The sequence below is a fragment of the Apiospora phragmitis genome (genome assembly GCF_038363925.1).
Source record: "Apiospora phragmitis strain CBS 135458 chromosome Unknown utg000008l:1.0-3514335.0:1.0-3519231.0, whole genome shotgun sequence".
Taxonomy (NCBI): Eukaryota; Fungi; Ascomycota; class Sordariomycetes; order Amphisphaeriales; family Apiosporaceae; genus Apiospora; species Apiospora phragmitis.
The window spans coordinates 2,522,225-2,540,943 of NW_027117407.1; the positions used below are offsets into that span (position 1 = coordinate 2,522,225).

An 18,719-nucleotide genomic window follows, 5' to 3' on the forward strand; every position below is an offset into this window, starting at 1 on the left:
GATGCGTTGCTGGGCACTGAAGTCATGGTTTCGGTGTGCCCGGGGAAGAAGACGGTGGAGATATATGTATACTCTCTTTTGGGGACGACGAGCTTGGGGTGGAACGGCGATTAGGGTGCTTATATCCGGCGGGGCGGTATTGGAACTAAAGTATTCCTCGGGAGATGGGCGCAATACTTTTCTCAGTCCTGTGCTCGTGCCTCTGTTTTGGATTGGATTGACGAGAGTTGAGAAAAGCGATGTGCGGTCAACGGCTTACTGTTGCACCACACTTGTCTGGTTTTCATTGGGTTGAGCTGAGCTGAGGTCGGGAGCGAGCCGGCCGTTGACAGCTTGGCAGCCTTCACCTTTCAGCCGCAGCTCCTTAGAAGGTCGCGCTATTCGGGCCCAGTATGGGTAGGTTAATGGGTTTAGGGGCTGGTGTGTCTGCCTGCCCCAACTTTACTCTAACCTTACATGTGATTGCAGATATAAACCGACTTGTTTCCTCTCCTATAGCACTATACCAGCTACTCTTGTACGCACGTACCAAGGTTTACTTCTTTGTTGCTATAAAAGGAGAGGAGTTTGTAAGAGCTGGGACAGAAAGCATTAGTTCCTTGAAGCGATGCTACAACAATTATATTTCGATACTAGTTTAGCTGAAGATAAGCCTGAGATCCATTCCTGACCTTGCTTGCGCATACTTGTAGATTTTCAAGGGTGTCGTGAGTTCATCACATCAGTAAGCAATCTGACCTGCAGACCTAGACTGGTTATGCTTTCACCAAATGATTCTGGTCGTCCGCGTCTTCATGTCTTGCATGCCTGGCGTCAGATTGCGCGTGCCGCACTGGAGCGTGGCGATGCGCTCGCGGAGGTCGAACTGGACGGCCCGAACCATGACCCGCTTGTCTTCGGGTATCGTCCGCTTCTCCGTCCGTCCTACCACGTTGGCCGGTATGCTCTCGCGACGACTGCCGCTGCCCCATCGAGCATTGCCCCCTGGACCCAGCGGTACATCATCGGAGAAGCCCACCGAGTCATTGGAAAGCGACCCGGGGCTGCCCACTGAGCCTCTGCCACTTGCACTGGAGGCCGTGTATGGCGGCGGGGGTTCCGCAAAGCCGGCGTCCTCTTCCTCGATTGCGGCGATCCACATCCCGATGCGGGCTGTTAGTTCACTATCCCACATGCCCTCTCTTCGGGAGCTACTTTGCAGCAGTTGGATGGCCTTCCTCCTTATAAACGGATCTCTGCACTTAGTTGCAACCACAAATAGTGGCGGGACTATGCCTAGATCTGCACTAAAGCTGGGCTTTATATGCGGCGCAGTAAACTCGTGGCCGCCAAATATGTCTGTATGGCCTGTCGCATGTTGGCACCACCGCGGGTCTGGGCAACGTCTGGCCGCGGCCCTTCGTTCTTCATCGCCGACAACTTCACTGGCCAAATCAACTATGGCCTGGAACTGCGGCAAGAAAGCATCGAACTGTAACTCGCTGTCGCTGAACGTCATCAGAAACAATATTTGGCCCATGATTTGGAACATCTTCAGAACCGCAATCGCTGCTTTTTCTTGACTGCTCTTTCCCGGTGCGTTGCGTGAAGCCAGAATATCATCAAATGCTCTAGACCATGCTTCGATTTCGTTCCTGAAAACCATGCCGTACTGCTTGAGGGAAGTGGGGAGGATACCCATTGGGCTCGTCGCGGTTGTGAACTGGAACATGGTCTCCGTAAAGCGGAAGATCTTTTCCAAAAGGGCGTCCCAAGCGAGCCGGCCTTCCAACAAGGACCCGAACCTCTCAGGGATTGGAGTCTGGTTTGTGGAGACAGGGGACCCTCCCTCCGACGACGGCGATACAACATCACCTTCTTGAGGGGTGAGCCGAATGACGAACGGATGAGGGAAGTGGAAAGCCATGTCATAGGATTTGGCTTGTATCGCAAGCCGAGTAAACATCTGGATGAGATCCTGCTCAACGGGCTCCTCAGGCTTCGGCAGAAAAGCTCTTCGTCGCTCCTCTCTAAGTTTCTCCAACAACCTCAACCCGTTCTGGATTTGTACGATGGCTTGTTTATGATCACCGATGAATGAATCGAAACAAGACAAGAGCACAGTTGCCATTAAACTGCTCCTCTGCGACGACTGATCTTGGCGTGTTGAGGAGAACATAATGGTAAGAGCATCGGAGTAGTGGCGAAAGGCAACTTCCGAATGCATCTTTGCGTTGTCGGTCGGGTCGAAGTAGTCGCCTGGCGAAGTAGGAGGCGACTCGGACATTTTCTCGAGTGTCTTGTATAACGCGCCCAACGCTATAACTGAGTGACGCACCGCCTCTTCGGCATGGCACTCCTGTAAGACGCTCCGAGTCCAGAAGGAAGAATCGAAGAAACCAGACAGCTCACTAGCCGTACGTTCGCGGAACAACTGAAAGTACAAGCCTTCCTGGGGGCCGAAAGCCATACTGAAACTCGGTCGATGTAGGGTCAGAGAGCTGGACATTGATGTAGGGGTTAGCGGAGGAGTCCGGGGATGCGGCAATGGCTGTTGAGGCAATCGTGGAGGCTTTGCCTGGATGATGGTAGGTACTAGATGTTGCGCCGGCGACCTAGCTGGTGCTAAGCTTGTCTCTGTCGCTGGCCTTGGCGCTATGATGGGCTCCTGGTACGGTCTTGGCCTAGGTGGTGGCGGGTAGCCTGTGCAGGCTTTCTTTGATTTGACACATTGGGAACAAGCCGGTCTCTTCTCGTCGCACTTGATCCTTCGTAGCCTGTAGTGGTCTTGTAAGTTACGTGCACTCGTCAAAGGTGAAGATGTTGAATCAATGGTTCAGTGTGGTGTCGCATACTTGCAACTAGTACAGCCTGTCTTGACCTTAGGCCTACTAGTCCTTGTCCCAGTCTTCTTGGGTTGTTTCTGCGACCCCTCGTCGGCGATGGGGGATGTAGACATGCTGAACAAAGAGTAGGCTCTTGACCCGCTCGGAATATGACTCTATCCCCGCTATTGCGGCCTGTATACCAGCTATCGAAGAGGTAGTGAGTGCACGTGCACGTGGGGTATATACTGATTTCGCGCGTCGAGTTGCGCTCTTAATAAGTGAATACGTCGGCAGGGCTTGTCCACAGTTGAGTTATCAGCGTACGGATATGTTACTTTTGTTGTCGGTATTCCCATGGCAGCTTGCGGAGCATGTCATGGGATGGCGCAAACACCAGGCAGGGAGGAAGCCGGATAGAGGGGGTTTGTTTGTGTTTGCGAGAGCTATGCGATCAAATCTTCCAATGGTAGAACGGGACAAGCTGAGACGAGGTAAACCGTCAGAACTTGCCGCAGAAGAGTCTGAGAATATAGCAGTTGTTTCCACATACGTTTGTTGTTGTTGAGTGAAGTGGCACGGCTCGAGTATGAGCCGCGGCGGGGTGGTTGAATTAAGAGAAAGTGCCCCGGTGGCTTAGACAAGAGGCAGGAGGGCAGGCATTGGGTATAATAAAGTAGAGTCACTTTGCTTGATGGCTCAAATCAACAAGCACATGCATTAGTGCAGACAGAAGTGCAGACAGGATGGGCCAGATGGGCCACCCTCTCTGCATCTGCATGTACTAGGTTACCTACCTGCTCGTATGCACGGCGAGGCGATGCCAAACCGTAATAAATTGCCTACAGCCAAATAAGTACAAGTCACCGAAGTCCGATTACATTACTTGCTTTTGCATCTTTCCAATGCGAATGCTTGAGCCGCGTTCCACCCAACCACATTGGATGCGCTGTCGGCCTGCCCAGTGCCACGATCGATTTGGGAGTATACAGGTGGATTCGCCGAGGTATTGCTCATATCGCCATCTACCTAGACGCTCCCATTCGTTTCGATCCGAGATATATAGAATAGTATACATTGTTGATCTGTGTCAGTTCCGTTGCAGTCCGAGAGACAGTTGATGACGGCACAGCACCCCCTGGCTGAATGTAATGATACTGGGGTTCCACGAGAATTGACGAGAGGAGGGCAGATGTTGTCATGTCGATGCAATAACCCTCGATGAGGATCTGTTTACTCGGAGAAGAGAAGGGCCCGACAGGACGAAGAGGAGCAAACAATGCGGCCACGACCGCCTCGTGATAAGTCAACATGAATGTATCACGGTTCGCAACGTCACGGCTCGTTGTACAGCAAGAAGCACAGCAGTTTGTCCACTTGTTTCATAAACAGTCTGGGTGAGTTGTCTAACTCAGTAATTAGGTGGTCTCTCTCTCGACTCAGGGGAGTCTTCTCTTGCCCTCATGTCGCAGGCAATCCAATCCGATTCTCCTGGTGGCGCCAGAAATAAGAGGGAAACCTTGATAGACCATTGAAGTCTACAGGTACAGTCAGTACCTGGACTTGCAATGCCGCTAGCTGCCGTAGTGCTACAGAGGACAAGGAACCCCTACGAATTGCCGAACGAGACGACGGCCTTTTCTGATTGGACTCTAGGACAATTGCGATTCAGTGCCTGCGCCTGTCTATGTGGGTTTAGGGACATCTGGAGTGTGCTAGCCCGAAGCAAAGCACCGTCCGTCTAGAGATCCCCTCGTCTCATCTCATTGATCTTCAATTCGGCTGACAATTCAGTCTTTTGATAATAAGTCTAATGAGACGTCATGCTAATATCCAATATCTCGCAGTTCCGGACTCTTCTTCTACCTCCGAGTATGCCCTGCCTACAGTCAACATTGTACCATCGGCAAATTTATTCTCTTCATATAACCCTTCACCATTGCAAAGTTGCCAATACGTACCGTATGCCATCTTCCTTCGTTGCGATGACCCCACGCACCAATCCATCTTTGAACCTAAGTCGGAGCTAACAGTGTTGACGATACTACGGAGGTACTATTGCGCAGTAGCAGTAGCGAGGCGTGGCTTAGACCCCGCGCCCGCAACAACCCCTCTTGGCGCCGGCACTGATGACTACATGTATGTGCTGCGCACGATATTGGCCCAATCACAGCTGCTCCGTCTTCCAGATCCAATCCAATGCATCGCTTGCAGACCGCTTGAACTCGACTCACATGGGGCCCTTTCCATACCATCTACCACTATCTCTCAACCGCTAAGTACGGTGAGGATGGCGCATGGCATGGCCACTAGGCCTGCCCACTTGGTTGCCTCCTGCGCAGACCATAGTGCCGACCAGACGAGCTCCCTCCCCCAGCACGACGAACGCGGAAGCGGCCCGCCTGTTCATGTTCATGTTCATGCTCATGCTCATGGGACGCGACCTCATCTACTAGTATCTACTACTATGTAATCGTTTGGGGGCATTACCCACATTCCTCAGCCCTATGAGGGCCAAAAAGGTACGTGTATCCAATCGCGCCCACCACACAATGCAACAAGCTGCTCGTCAGATTTTGGGCCATACACATAGGAAGATTTGTACAAGTCCCATTCTATCTTGGCTTCAGCCCTACCGTGCGACCCCCATGGTTGTCCAGGCCTCTGCATTGCTCGGGACTGGCTAGCATTTACCATATCGGGGAGTTGCCAGCAACGTTGCTAGCGTAGTCAGGATCTAGAAGCCCAAAAAGCCGGATACAAGTACTACTACATTATTGCAAGCCACCAGCCACCAAGACCAAAACAACTTTGCGCCATGCAGAGGCAAGAAGTCTCGAGGAATATTTCTTCTTTGGCAGGTTGAGTTCGGTCAAATTGTTGCGCCGATGCAAACGGCCGGTGGTCGGCTCTTGAAGGTTCGTCTTTTCCTGCTCCCAAAGAGAGAAAAAAGTGTTCCGGGGTTAGCAAGACATTTCCAAGACACTCATGTTGATCTGTACCCAGCTTACGTGATCTCTCAAGTATAAGTAACACATCTGCCAGACTCGAAGATGGAAATCCTATGCTGACACCGTATTGAGGGCTCTCCGGCGTAGCCAGGTGGGCGGTGGCCAGATAGGCTCCCAACCTGCCAGTGTGTGAAGTAGACCTCATTCGCCGAGCTCCAGCGTCATTACGTAGCACAGCAGCCATCTAACGGACATGGGGACTTCTAACAGCTTGAATCCAACCCGCTGGCGTTCTCTTTCGGTCCTTTTTTTTAATAGCAATACCTCATAGCCCATGTACGACGGTACTTTCTACGAGCAGAGCATACCTACCTACCTAACTTGCATACATACCGGCGATACGTAATATATCACAAGTCTCCGCATCCCCCACATCAGCGGCCTTGGGATGTGATTGCATCTGACTAAGACGACGACTCCTTGCATGAGATGACAACATGAAGATATTTAGAGAGCTTCAAAGAGCAAGCACTGATTTCATTTATGTCCATATGCGCATGTAGGAAGTTAGGCAATATCCCGCGAATATCTCACACATGCTTGTTCTCCCGTGACAGCCGGGTTCCACGAAAAGCGAATAAAATCAACGACCGGAGTTTGTTTAGTGAGACTCGTTGAATTCATTGTCGTGAATAGAGCTGAACTTTACCAAGTTGCTTGCTTTGCCATGTTTGAAAGTCGGTTGGATAATATCAGTCTCTACCTGTCAGTCGGACACATTACAAATAAGATGCTGCTGTGAAAAGGACTTTGCAGTGCTTATGCGGGCAACGTTAACTTGCTTGACAGTACGATGTGAAAGACGTGGGGTTGCCTGGCTTCTCTCACCTCGAGATGGGACAAAAGGCCGTCCGTCATATACACCTGGATAACTATATGAAAAAGTAGATGCAGATGATATACGCAGATCAGCAGCCACGACATAACCTAGACGGTCTGGCCGTTAACCCGGCTTGTTGATACGTGGCAGTGCTACCCGCCCCCATTTCCATCCCCATGCCATCCCGCCCAGACCGAGATGCGCGGGACGTCCTTATCCCTGCAGTACAGCCCCAAACGGCCGCACCGGCTTCTACGGACATGGCCCACCGGTTATAGAGCTGAGCCGCGGCGTAGAACAACATGATATCTCGTCATGCTTCCGGAATTGGGAGGATTCATGACGTCAACATCTTCTTCACCACCTACGTCGCCAGCGCGGGGGAGACTGATGGGCACAGGGCCCCTTCCACACCTCTCCCCAGGTTGGAGATATTCCAGTCAGGCCTCACTAGAACACTAATATTGAAGCGATGCACCATACGATGGGAGTAAGCATACATATTTTATAGAGATATAATGGATTTATTGCTTTGTTTCTGGACAGAAATAACAAATCCTCTGAAATGTTTCCTTGGTTGCAAGGGATTGGTGCAGAGGATGTGGTTCAGATAGAGAGTTGGTGGGGCTAGAGGCTCTACAGCTCTCGACAAGCACTACAGGACCCTCGCAAGAAAAAAAGGTCACCGAAGCTCCAACCTTGAACATCCCCAAACCTTCGTACGAAAGACACGAGAGCAATTGATCCCCAAAGATATCGCTTGAAAGCCGACCAGATTCACGTTCGCGAAACCTCACCCTATAGAGAGAACGACGAAAAACATGGCGACACCCAATGATGCTACACCCCCGCCCGGTGACGGTGGTAGCGGCACGCTCGAGACGCAACCACCACCACCCCAATCCCAGTCATCGAAGTACAAAGAACCCCTCCTGCACAACATCGCCCTGGGCATCACGCCCATCGCGTTCGGCGCCATATTCCTGCCGCCGCGCCGGCTCGACTTCCGGATGCTCGTGCTGGGCGGCACCGCGCTCGGGGGCATGAACCAGCTGGCGTACGACTGGCGGGGCCAGTCGCTGCTGCAGAAGTACGGCTTCACGCGGCCCGAGGCCAGCAGCGACCCGGCGGAGCGGCGGCGGCAGGAGGAGGAGGCGCGCAACCAGCTGACCTACGGCGCTCTGCACGAAATGCCCACGGAGCGCTCCGCGCTGGTGCAGAAGCGCATCCGGGAGGAGCGGGCGCGGCGGCTGCAGGAGATGCAGCGCAAGGAGAAGGAGCGCCGCGGGGCGCTCGAGTCCATCTGGATGGGCGACGAGGACGCCGACTGGAGGGAGAAGCGGGACCGGAAGGAGAAGGAGGCCCTGCAGGAGGGCGGCGTCGGCTACTGGGGCCTGATCACCGAGCAACTCAGCGAGGTCTGGAATCGGGGCGAGAAGAAGGCTCAGGAGAAGGAGGCGGAGCTCAAGAAGGAAGTCGCAAATGCCAAGGACAAGGTGGAGAGCGAGGTAAAGAAGGGCTCCTGAGAGTGCAACACTTCAAGAGTATCACGTTTGATGACATTAAAAAAATGTAATATAGTACTCATAATGCCACAGAGCGAGTGTACAGTACAGGAGAGGGCTTTCGAGACGGAACATGTCGATAACATCTACAGGCGGTTTCACTCAGAGAAGCAAAGCTCACGATCTCAACTATCAGCTCACCATGAGCTTCTCTGTGATTGTAAGCAACATATCTTATATCCTATTCACGTGCAATGATAATTATCAATGATTGATCGCTTCTGACCGCGAATTGACCTCTGTAACTTTTTAACGCCGAAGAACTCCCATACGCCACATGAAACCAAGCTTCCCCTATGAGAACAGATTGTGCTGCGCAGGGGGCGCATACGGACATGCATTACCATTACTCGCCCTTGGCGGCCTTCTTCTTTGCCTTCTTCTCCATCTTGGTCAGCTGCTTCGTGCGCTCCTTCAGCGCGCGGCCCGCCAGCAGCTTGCCCCGCTTGTTGCGAAGGCGCGTCGCCTCCTTGTTCCTGCGCTCCGTCTTCTTCTGCTCCCTTATCGCGGCCTTCTCGTCGTACTTGCGGGTCCAGTCCACCAAGGCGGCCTCGACCTCCGCCTCGCGGCTGCAGTCGCTGGGCGCGAGGCCGAGCGACTTGCGGATGATCTCGCGCTGCCTGCCGATCAGCTTGAGGCGGCGGCGGGCTACTCGGTTCAGGCCTGTTGGGGGCTCGGCCTGGTTCCCGTTCTTTTCGGTTTTTTTGCTCTTCTTGCCAGTGTCTTCCTCCTCGTTATCGGAAGACGAAGATGAGGAGTGTTCAGCAGCAGTAGCCGTAGCGCGCGCGGCGGCCGGGGCGGGCTTGACGTCGACAGCGAAAAGTGGGTTTTCTTCCACTGCCACGGGCGTCTTCTTGACTTTTGTGGTAGTAGTAGCAACCGGTTGCAACTTGTATGAGGTGGATGGCACGGCGTCCGAGTCGGAATCGGATTCAGAACCAGAGTCGGAGTCGGAGTCGGAGTCAGAGCTGGAACTCGACTCTACTTTCGCAATTGCCTTGGCAGCTTTGCGCTCTGCCTTTGACGACTTGGACTTCGAGTCCTTCTTCTTTTTGGAGGCGACCTTCTGAGCGCTCGAACTATCGGAGTCCATGTCGACATCTTCGGATTCGACAGGCTTTGTTCGCTTTTCCTTCTTGGGCTTCTTGACCTTGTCGTCGGACACCTTCTCTTTCTTATGCTTCTTCTCCTTGACGGGCTTCGCCGCTCGTTCCTTGGCCATTATGAGAGGGGTGAGCGCGTGCGATTGGGTATTCTCTTGTAAAGTATGTCTTATTAGGTGTGTATCGATGTGGCCAAGGTGGTGTCGGAATGAAGTAAGTTTAAAGCTGTACTGGCGATCAGTTTGAATGGCGGATTGGCAGATGCTCTGGAAGCTCCAAACTTTTTTTAAGGTTATCTTATCTACCACCCGCAGACCCGACCCCACGCAACTTTACAACGGGGGTGGTTGGGTCAATGCACAACATCGTATAGAGACCCTGGATCCTTGGCAGGCACCCCCCTATAACTTCAATTGACCACCACAACCCAGGAGCGGTTTTGGTCTTCGATGTTCTGTTTTAAGGGGCGCTGATGCAATTGCATCGTATGCCTTTTAAGCAGCTACTCGCTTGGGTGGATAGGTGAGTGTTAATTGTCCATTTTCCTACTACGAATCATCAACACCATCCTCTACGTAGGAGTCAATAGTAAGAAATAAGTAGCAAGCTATAAAAGGGGTAAAAAGTGTTGAACAAATTCAACGTCCCTAGCCCCTATAAACCACTATCACGTTTGGATGTGCGACTTCAATATTCAATATCCAAGTAAGTCTTAAGATGTAGCCACGTACCTGCCTCTTTCCTTCATCCCCTAGAGCCGAACCAACACACTCACCAGACCGGTTTGGACTTCAACTTCCTCCGCGTCCAAATTACCCAGCATCAATGTGTGATACATATTTTTCAGGCAGATCAGTTTAAGAAGTAGTTTCTGCACCACTCCGTAAGAGAAGGTAGGCACTCGGCATTGGTCCATCATCAGAACACTTCAACTCGGTGCCAGGCGATATCGCTTTCTCACCCCAGTTCTCGGAAACCCTCATCCATCACCAACCCTCCTTCCTAAACAGGTAACGGAACTCACTTACAAGAACAAAACACTGGTAGGTAACCATTCTTCATTCACAAACCTGGCCTGCGATTTTTGCACTTCACAGTCCCTTGCAGCAACATATCTGCCAACATCTGGCCAGGCCAAGACTATTCGCAGGGCCAGCCGAGGTCAGGTCCATCCAACACACCAGCCTGTTCACGCTTCAAGTAACTACTTCCTCTAACACCTGAACTTACATTCATCCTTCCATCACACTTCAACTCGTACATCACACTTCGACTCATACATCAGTCAACATGCCTAACGCAACCATGCGCACCGCAAGACGTCGCGCAGGACCCGTGACCAGAGCCTCTGCTCGAGAGCGTTCGCCCCTGCGCGACCTGGATCGTCATCGTCGCGCCATGAGAGCTGCCAGAATCGAGCCCGCAGGCCAGCCTGTCCCACAGGCAGAGCTCGAGCAGCCTACATCGGTCCTCCATCGCGCCCAAGCCCTGGCCAATGCCAACTATCCGGGCAAGCGGCGCCTGACCAACGCCTACGACGACCGGGTCTGCAAGCGAAGGAACACCGACTCGCTGTTCGGCACGCCCTGGGATGACACGGACAACGGACTGGAGAAACCGGGCTACGATACGTTGCTGGCCCTGTCTGGTGACAGGAACCATTCACCGGCCGGGAACCCCATCGGCGTCGAGGCTTTTGTCGCCCACTTGGCCAACAACACCAGCCATAGCCGCTCTAATCTAGAGGGTCTGGGTGACTTTGGCAGACTGCCTTTTGAGATTCGTGCCGAGATCTTCAAGACTGTCCTGGCTCATTCGGAACCCATCATTGTGCTGAGAGGCTGGTCGCTCGTCTACATCCGTGACCGGCCTAGTCTTGCGGTGCAACTACTGCGCGTTTGCCGTACCTTCTACAAGGAAGGCTTGCCAGCCCTGTACGGCGATAACATATTCCATTACAAGATCCGCGACCCTCCCGGATCCCACCGTGACACCAACGCAGTCGTCAACAAGGTATTCAATGACCCTGGCTTCACCATCCCCATCGACAAGCACGGCCATCTGTTCCGCAACATTCAGGTTTCCATCGAGGCAAACCGCATGCACAGCGCCGAGATCCGCGAGAACGTGGCCAGGGCGCTTCAGAAGTTCGTCCCCGATCACGGTTTGCACCGACCTGCCCAGCTGCGCCGTGTCATCATCCAAGTGCCTCTGCATACCCGCGGCGAGTTGAGGATGAAGACGACCCCAGCCGCAGGTCCACGCGACGTACCCAGTGCAGACTTCTTCAAGAGATATTCTCGCGTCTATCAGATGCTCGAGAACCTCAACTGTCAGTTCATTGAGATCGTTGGGCAGGTGAAGCCGCCTACCGCAACCGATGGGTTCTATTTCAGGGCCGTCATTGATCGTCGACCACATTTCACCCAGCAAAGCGTGGATGCCGGTAGCAAAGACCCTTGGGCCAATGACGTCGTCGCCATCGCCAACCGCAGGCGGGAATTTGCAGCGTCTCGAGCCAGATTCGGCCTGGTCGGACACTGGATTACTCGTATAACACTGAATCCCTTTCGGTTTCTTGGCCCGAACGCCTTGTTCCAGCCGTACATCCCGCCTCTCTACACAAAGCCCCTCCATTCGTTGAAGACCAAATACCGCGCCTACAAACCCAAGAATGGAGCGAGCTCTTAAGAGGAGCCCGCCGAGCCGGGCCCCAGCCAGCCAGAACGTGGCGTCGTGACATCATCGCGAGGGTACCAGGTCACCATCCGAACCCCAATCACCAACTACAGCACCGGCAGTGAATATGATGTTGATGAGGACGCACAGAATTACTTGGCGCTTGATTTTGATTCTGATATCTCCTCAGATGATGACCTTGGTAACGACAAGTATGACGATGAGTACATCGATGAGGCGATCAAGAATAACAAGGTGCCACTGAACTCCATCCTAGGCTGACATGAACAAGATCGCACACCACGTCAGTCATCCTGACCTGCAGCGAGCAGGTAAGAGCTTCTTGCGTTTGATTTCTACTCATTTTACATGTTCGAGCACATTCTACTACCAGATGATCGCCCATCATCTACGGAGTCCATATCTATGGCTCGAAAGATACGCTACATGGTACTCTCAACGAGAATAATCAGCACATGCCTCATCTTGGCGAGTAGCAAGCGTCATCTTACGGTAATATCGTCTTCATTTGGGCTCAGTCGACCCCCCAAACTCATATCGCGGTTCTTTCAGTATTTACCTTACTGCTCTTTACTCAACAATGGATCACCCGTACCCCCCCCCAATGCATGTGCTTCTCTGCTTAATGAATCGTGGTATCATTTGTGTTCGTTGCGTAAAAGTTGGTATGTCTTATGGCCTTTCATCGCGTGCTATGCTCGTAACTGGCTCTCCCAAGTAAACACATTTCGTCCGCTTTCCCACTAAGCTACAGTCAGTTTTACCTTGCTAACCTCTAAAGTTTCCGAATCTACTAGCACAATCTCCTGTGTAGCTGTGAAAGAGGGCACTGCGATGAGCCGTACTGTCTGCCTCTCGCGTCCCTTGATGACCTTGGTGCCAAACTCGGGTTGGCAGCCTACAAAATAGAGATGCGGGCATGTCTTCATGACGAATGGATCGTCGTCCTGGAATGGGTAGCTCCCTGAATTTGCTGTTAGCACATATTCGCTCCGCAATACAGCAGCCACCCGCTGAACAGGGGCATGTTCACTTACATAGGGTATCTGGTGCGGTCGGGGCCATGCACCGCCACCGACACGTCGCCTCCATCATGCCAAGACGGTCTTGGCTGTCGACATACTTGAAGATGTCGTCGATGTTCTGGCCGCCGGTCCCTAGTACGCGCCAGCCTTCCACCTCGCCCTCCCAGGGGTTCGTCACCGTGTCGAGCCAGCCCTCATCGGTGCTCGCTGGCGGCGCCGAGTACGGGCGCGAGTTCGGGAACATGGCCGCGTGGATGGGCTGCTGCGGATACGAGGACGTGGCCGGGTCCTGGGCACCCGGGAGCAGCGTCACGGGCATCGTGGGCAGGAGCGAGGCGAGGAACTCGTCGAAGAGCTGCGAGGGCATGGCGTTGTAGGCGCTGGCATCGTAGCCGTACTTCTTGTTGATGGGTTTCTTGAGTTGAGATTCGTCGAGGGGCACCTTGCGCTCCTCGAGCGAAATCGAGTTGCCTGCGATGATGAGCCGGCTGATCTGCGACAGCTCCTGCTGCGCGGACGGGTCCAGTGCTTCGCCGAGCAGGTACTCCAGCAGGAGCGTCAGTTCAAGGGAGAGGGAGGCGTCGCTGCCTGAGAAGGCCAGCCCGGATACGATGGCGATTTTGCCACCGCTGCCGCGTGTGGCTGCATCGGTCATCTCCTCGTCTTCGTCCTTGGATTTTTTGGCTTTGCTCTTGCTGTCGCTGGTCGAGGGCGGGTCGGAAAGCGCCCAACGCTCCGGCTGAGGTGCCAAGTCGGGCAGCTTAAAGTCGATCACTTCCAGCTCTCCATTCACGTTTTCAGATCCCATGACTGATATTATACAACCAGTCACCAGGATATGCGATTTCAGTACGTCGCCCACCAAACGTATTCGCCCCGATTCGTCTTCAAGTGTGACAGCGTCCTCATCTGACCAGTACTTTTCCTGCGTGATTGGGGCAGATATCCATCGCTGCAAGGACAGTCAGTCATTTAAGGCCCTTGTCCCAACCAAGTGGTTTACATCCGAGAGCCATGTAACTTACATCTTTGGACACGTCCTCCAAAATGTTGGGCTTCAGAGGCATATCCATATATACGGTGCCTGTTACCCAGCATAGCTCGCCCTGGCGAATGTCTAACACACGCTCTACGCGCTTGACCGGCTCATCGGCAACAATGGTACCGTCCCAGGCCGAAAGTGCTACCTCGTCTACAGCAGGTTTGATTTTGGTGAGCCGCAGGAAGTACATATCAGCAAACTGCTGCTGATATGATTTCTCTTTGGCCAGACGAAACGTCTGCAGTGGTTTATAAGTGGAAGAAACCCTCTGGAGCTCGTCATCTTCTTGCTTGCCCCTATTTTGAAGTTAGCCTCTGTGTTTACGCTCCTGATTGACATCCACTCCATTTGCTAATTAAATTGAAGTGACATGTAAATAAATAAGCTTACGAGGGGCTGCGCAAAAGGCTTCCCGAGATGTTGTCGAGGTTAGCCATAATGAGGCAGATTTGTGACCGGTTTGCCAGAAGGTTGTTGACCGCACCTCGGAAACTCTCTCTCAACTCTGGGCTGGAGGTCCAGTAGAGGTCATGCTAGGAAACGCGTTAATCAATTCGGGACGCGACTTGGGGAGTTTTTGGCGTAAATTGGCCCGCAAAGGAAGCGGGCGGGTGTGGCTAAGTCGCTACGAGTACACCAGCCAACCAGCCACATGGCACACCCCCCAACCCCCTAAGCTCTAGCGCGGGGTCCCTGTAGCGGACCTGGCAGAGCCTAAAAGATTATATTGTTAGGTGGGCTTCCTTATCCAAATTTTCTGAGAAAATGCGCCTACGATAAGAACTTTTTGTAGGCTCGGCTCCTGGAGGCATAAGTTCGCGAGGTCCTCGTATAGGCGCAATAGGATTTTTGTTTTTTTGCACTGACTGATATCTTCTGTCGCCACATACCAGAAATCACGGAAGACCTCTAGCTCAGACCTGAATCGGCCATTTCTGTCTATGAAATGGCTTCATCTACGGGTGCAAGCGGCGAAGGCCAGCAAATCAGAGTCAACTTCACGACGACATTGCCCGATCTCCAACTGCCGGAGGACAAGAGCCAATTGCTTGTTCCTGGAGGTATGTACACCCAGACGATCCCTCAAGCTTGAATTAATCGCTAACTGCGTATGCAGACATCAAGCGTTATGGCTTGTCCAGAGTCGTCAACTCCGAGGCCATGCTTAACACCGACTTCTCCATCCCGCTCGACTTTCTGATCAATGGCACCTTCCTGCGAACGTCGCTGGAAGACTACCTTAAGGACAATGGTCTCTCTGCCGAAACAACGGTGACGCTGCAGTATGTGCGAAGCTTGGTTCCGCCGATATACCAGGCCAGTTTCGAACACGATGACTGGGTGGCCGACGTTGACGTGCTATCATCTACTTCCCGCGCCGGACTATGGGCCGGCAACTCTCTCCCTCAAGGCCAGCATCGTATCTTGTCCGCTTCATACGATGGCCTGCTTAGGATCTGGAACATGTCCGGGCAAGTGATTGCCACTTCACCGTCTACCTCGTCCAAGCCGTTTCCCTCGACCGACTACGTCCCGGCCATCAAGTCTGCAAAATTTCTTGACGCTACTCGTGTCGCCTCTGCCGGCATGGACCAGACGGTCCGCGTCTGGAAGTATAAAGAGGGAAGCGATAAACTTTCCTGCGATATCAAGCCGACCCTTGAGCTGCTTGGCCATACAGGAGGCATCGAGTCCATGGACGTCCATACCCCCTCGAGTCGCATCCTTACAGCTTCCAATACTGGTGAAATCGGTCTTTGGACTACTTCGGCATCTGCAGCCCCCGACGCCCCCGAAAGTGCTTTGCTGCAAGCAAACCCTGCCAAGAAGCGCAAGGTTGCTGTTTCTTCTGGCGTCCAAAAGGGCGCGTTGTCGATGATGCAGGTACACAGTGGACCTGTGTCCGCTGTGGTATTCCACCCCGAAGACTCTACAGCAGCCTACTCGGCAGGGCAAGATCATACCATTCGCACAATTGACTTGACTACCTCCAAGGTGGTTAACAGCATGACGACAGCACACCCCTTATTGTCTCTATGCTCAGTGCAAGGAATCAGCACTCCCTTACTCGCGGCAGGCACGTCGGCTAGGCACATCACCCTGGTAGACCCACGTGTTTCTGCCATTACGACTTCTGTGATGACGTTGCGTGGACACCGGAATTTCGTCACTTCTATCTGCGCGTCACCCATGGACAGCTACTCGCTTGTGTCGGGCTCACATGACGGGACTTGTCGCATATGGGATCTCCGGAGCGTGCGCACAGGTTCAAAGGCGGAAGGAGGTGGAAGTGTCAGCGAGGCCGTATACATTATCGAGAGGGAGAGCCAGAAGGGCCAGAAAAAGAAGAGCGATATCCCCGGCCAGGGATGCAAGGTATTCGGCGTGTCCTGGGACAAGCAATGGGGTATCGTCAGTGGTGGCGAGGACAAACAGGTGCAGATTAATAAGGGTAGCGACTTGTTGGCTAAGGAGGACGGGCAATGATCCTTACTTGAATAGATTGATACCCCAGGCGACTTAGCTGGCCTTTGTGAATTTATATTTTCAATGTCATACATCTCTTATAAAGATTCAGGCGCCCGTCCCTGCCCTCCTGCTTTGCCGCTCTTGTATAGTAAACGACTCGTTTGCTCGCTCTGGCGCTATGATCTGCTGCATTCGGCCTTGTTCCCCAAAGAGCCTCAGTCTCGGGCTACTGCTATGGCGGAGATGCGGCGTCTGCTGGATAAGTACCCAGAAGGCTTCCAGGAAGCCGCCGTGCTTTACATCGTCACATGTAATATACCTCTTATGTTGTGATACTGATGGCACCGCCCTTGGAAAATAATTTTCAGGCCTGGATGAAGATGGGATTGCATTTATCTTTATAGTCTGAAAATACAGGTTGATGCTTTGTTGTTTTATTGCGTCTCACCTCAGGGAAACCGGCTCAGGGCCTGTCTCGCCATCCTGGATTGTTTCTCCGGCAGCAGCTGGACCACCTCCGCCATATACCTCGTTCGATCGACGGGTAACCCCTCCTTCCTGACGGCTCCCCATATATAATTTGCTACGGTTTTCGTGACTAAGGGCGGATTCCGCAGAATACTCGCTATATCAGAGGCAGACAGCTCCTTGTTTGTATGCCAGATGTGATATGCACGTAACTCATAAGCAGAGGCACAGTCAGACTTGACCCTCTCGACTGGGTCATCCGGCTGGTTTTCCTTTTTGAAGGCAGCAGCCCAGGCTTCTGCGGTCTGGACACGCGCATCTTTCGGCCGCAGCTCTCTTTCTGCTTCTGATGTGGTCTTGGCCGCGTCTTTTGTACGACTTCGCTTTGGCTTTACGTGTGCCTTCAACAAACGCCGCCTTGCTGCAGGGCTTAGTGTCTGAGACTGATCGTCCTCCGCTTCTGGTTGCTCAACCAACTCTTCGTCAGAACTGGTCTCCAGGTCCGAGCCATCTGTCAAGCGGATGGGCAGCTCCAGCTCAGCGTGATGGGGCGTTGGCGGACACGGATCAAGCTGTTTTCTATGATGCTCCAGGGTTGCATAAAGCTGCACTCCAGCGTACGCGTCCGACGCAGAGTCTGCAAAATATAAGTAAGCACGCTGTAGTTATATATATATCCAAGGGGCCAAAACTAACATATAACCTGATCCATGCTGAGGGGCCGAGCCCAATCACTTGATCGGACATCAGTACCCTTGAACATTGGCAGATGAAGATACTGCTCGACCTGAGTAGCCAGAGGAATCAACTTTTTGTTGATGTTTTTGTATTCCCCAGTTCGCGAGTGTGTCACGAGCTTGTTGAGATGGCTGAGCTCCATCAAACCTTTGGATTCGATGTTCATGTGGGTGCGCAACCTCGTTGCATCACCCCTGATCCAGACGCCAACTTTTGCGATGTTGGAGTCTTCCATGATCTTCTTGAAAAAGGGCGATACAAGACTATCGTCTTTGGGAAAGCAGGCAACGTGAAATAGAGCAATGCGACTTGGACTGGCGAGCTGGATTAACGAGACATTACGCCGTGTCCCTTGCAAACGGCTAGCCTCGGCAACCCATTCGAGGTCAAAGCCAAGGACCTTCTCGTTCATAAAGTATTGTTCGCATACTCGGTCGGTAGTGTGTCGACTCTTGCAGTAATGCACTTTGACCGGCTGCTCCGAGCCATCCTCGCCAGGACCTCTGTACATCCTGTATGACCAGAACGACTGGGGCGTCCCAGGGGCTGCTGATTTGGCGGAGCGGAAGAGGGGTTCGGAGACCTTCCACTCCAATGCAGGGTAAGGTGGATCGTTGGGGATGGCCTTGGATGGCACACAAAGATCTGGCGGATCGAGGATAACATTTACTGCAGCCTCGTCGGCAGTGGCCGATGCGTCGTTCGAATGTGTTGCGGGCGCTCCGTCGCTGGAAAGCGTCGAGGCGCGTTGCTTCTCCCCGCCACCAGTAGGTACATCGCGCTGATTTTTCTCGGTTGCGACCTCTTGGGGTGAGGCTTTACCCGAGAGACCGAGCCAGGACCATGATTTCGCAGGGGTTGGCGAGAAGGAAATTCCTCGCGAGGGGTGCCATAGTTGTGACGAAGGACTGGTGGTCATGCTGGGGTATCTAGGGATACTATTCGCCAACCCATGGCTGATTAGCTGACCGAGT

The 18,719-nt window shown here is 53.0% G+C and overlaps 7 protein-coding genes across 7 annotated transcripts; 3 read left to right on the forward strand and 4 right to left on the reverse strand.

Moving 5' to 3' along the window:
- Positions 1-763: 763 nt before the first annotated feature.
- Positions 764-2,449, reverse strand: PG994_009192 (White-opaque regulator 2; the record flags this gene model as incomplete). The annotated part of the gene is made up of 1 exon (XM_066860601.1): positions 764-2,449. The coding sequence occupies one exon, from the start codon at positions 2,447-2,449 to the stop codon at positions 764-766; it is 1,686 nt and encodes a 561-aa protein (XP_066714190.1).
- A 5,007-nt stretch (positions 2,450-7,456) lies between these two features.
- Positions 7,457-8,161, forward strand: PG994_009193 (uncharacterized protein; the record flags this gene model as incomplete). Its single annotated transcript, XM_066860602.1, has 1 exon — positions 7,457-8,161. The coding sequence occupies one exon, from the start codon at positions 7,457-7,459 to the stop codon at positions 8,159-8,161; it is 705 nt and encodes a 234-aa protein (XP_066714191.1).
- Positions 8,162-8,546: 385 nt separating this feature from the next.
- Positions 8,547-9,422, reverse strand: PG994_009194 (uncharacterized protein; the record flags this gene model as incomplete). Its single annotated transcript, XM_066860603.1, has 1 exon — positions 8,547-9,422. One exon carries the CDS (start codon positions 9,420-9,422, stop codon positions 8,547-8,549), a length of 876 nt encoding a protein of 291 aa, XP_066714192.1.
- Positions 9,423-10,593: 1,171 nt separating this feature from the next.
- On the forward strand, positions 10,594-11,994 carry PG994_009195 (uncharacterized protein; the record flags this gene model as incomplete). The annotated part of the gene is made up of 1 exon (XM_066860604.1): positions 10,594-11,994. One exon carries the CDS (start codon positions 10,594-10,596, stop codon positions 11,992-11,994), a length of 1,401 nt encoding a protein of 466 aa, XP_066714193.1.
- A 752-nt stretch (positions 11,995-12,746) lies between these two features.
- PG994_009196 (uncharacterized protein) lies at positions 12,747-14,507 on the reverse strand (the record flags this gene model as incomplete). Its single annotated transcript, XM_066860605.1, has 4 exons — positions 12,747-12,967; positions 13,041-13,980; positions 14,054-14,366; positions 14,461-14,507. The coding sequence occupies 4 exons, from the start codon at positions 14,505-14,507 to the stop codon at positions 12,747-12,749; spliced, it is 1,521 nt and encodes a 506-aa protein (XP_066714194.1).
- Positions 14,508-15,016: 509 nt separating this feature from the next.
- Positions 15,017-16,557, forward strand: PG994_009197 (uncharacterized protein; the record flags this gene model as incomplete). The annotated part of the gene is made up of 2 exons (XM_066860606.1): positions 15,017-15,131; positions 15,188-16,557. 2 exons carry the CDS (start codon positions 15,017-15,019, stop codon positions 16,555-16,557), a joined length of 1,485 nt encoding a protein of 494 aa, XP_066714195.1.
- Positions 16,558-16,988: 431 nt separating this feature from the next.
- On the reverse strand, positions 16,989-18,664 carry PG994_009198 (3'-5' exonuclease; the record flags this gene model as incomplete). Its single annotated transcript, XM_066860607.1, has 2 exons — positions 16,989-17,644; positions 17,704-18,664. The coding sequence occupies 2 exons, from the start codon at positions 18,662-18,664 to the stop codon at positions 16,989-16,991; spliced, it is 1,617 nt and encodes a 538-aa protein (XP_066714196.1).
- Between the last annotated feature and the right edge of the window lie 55 nt (positions 18,665-18,719).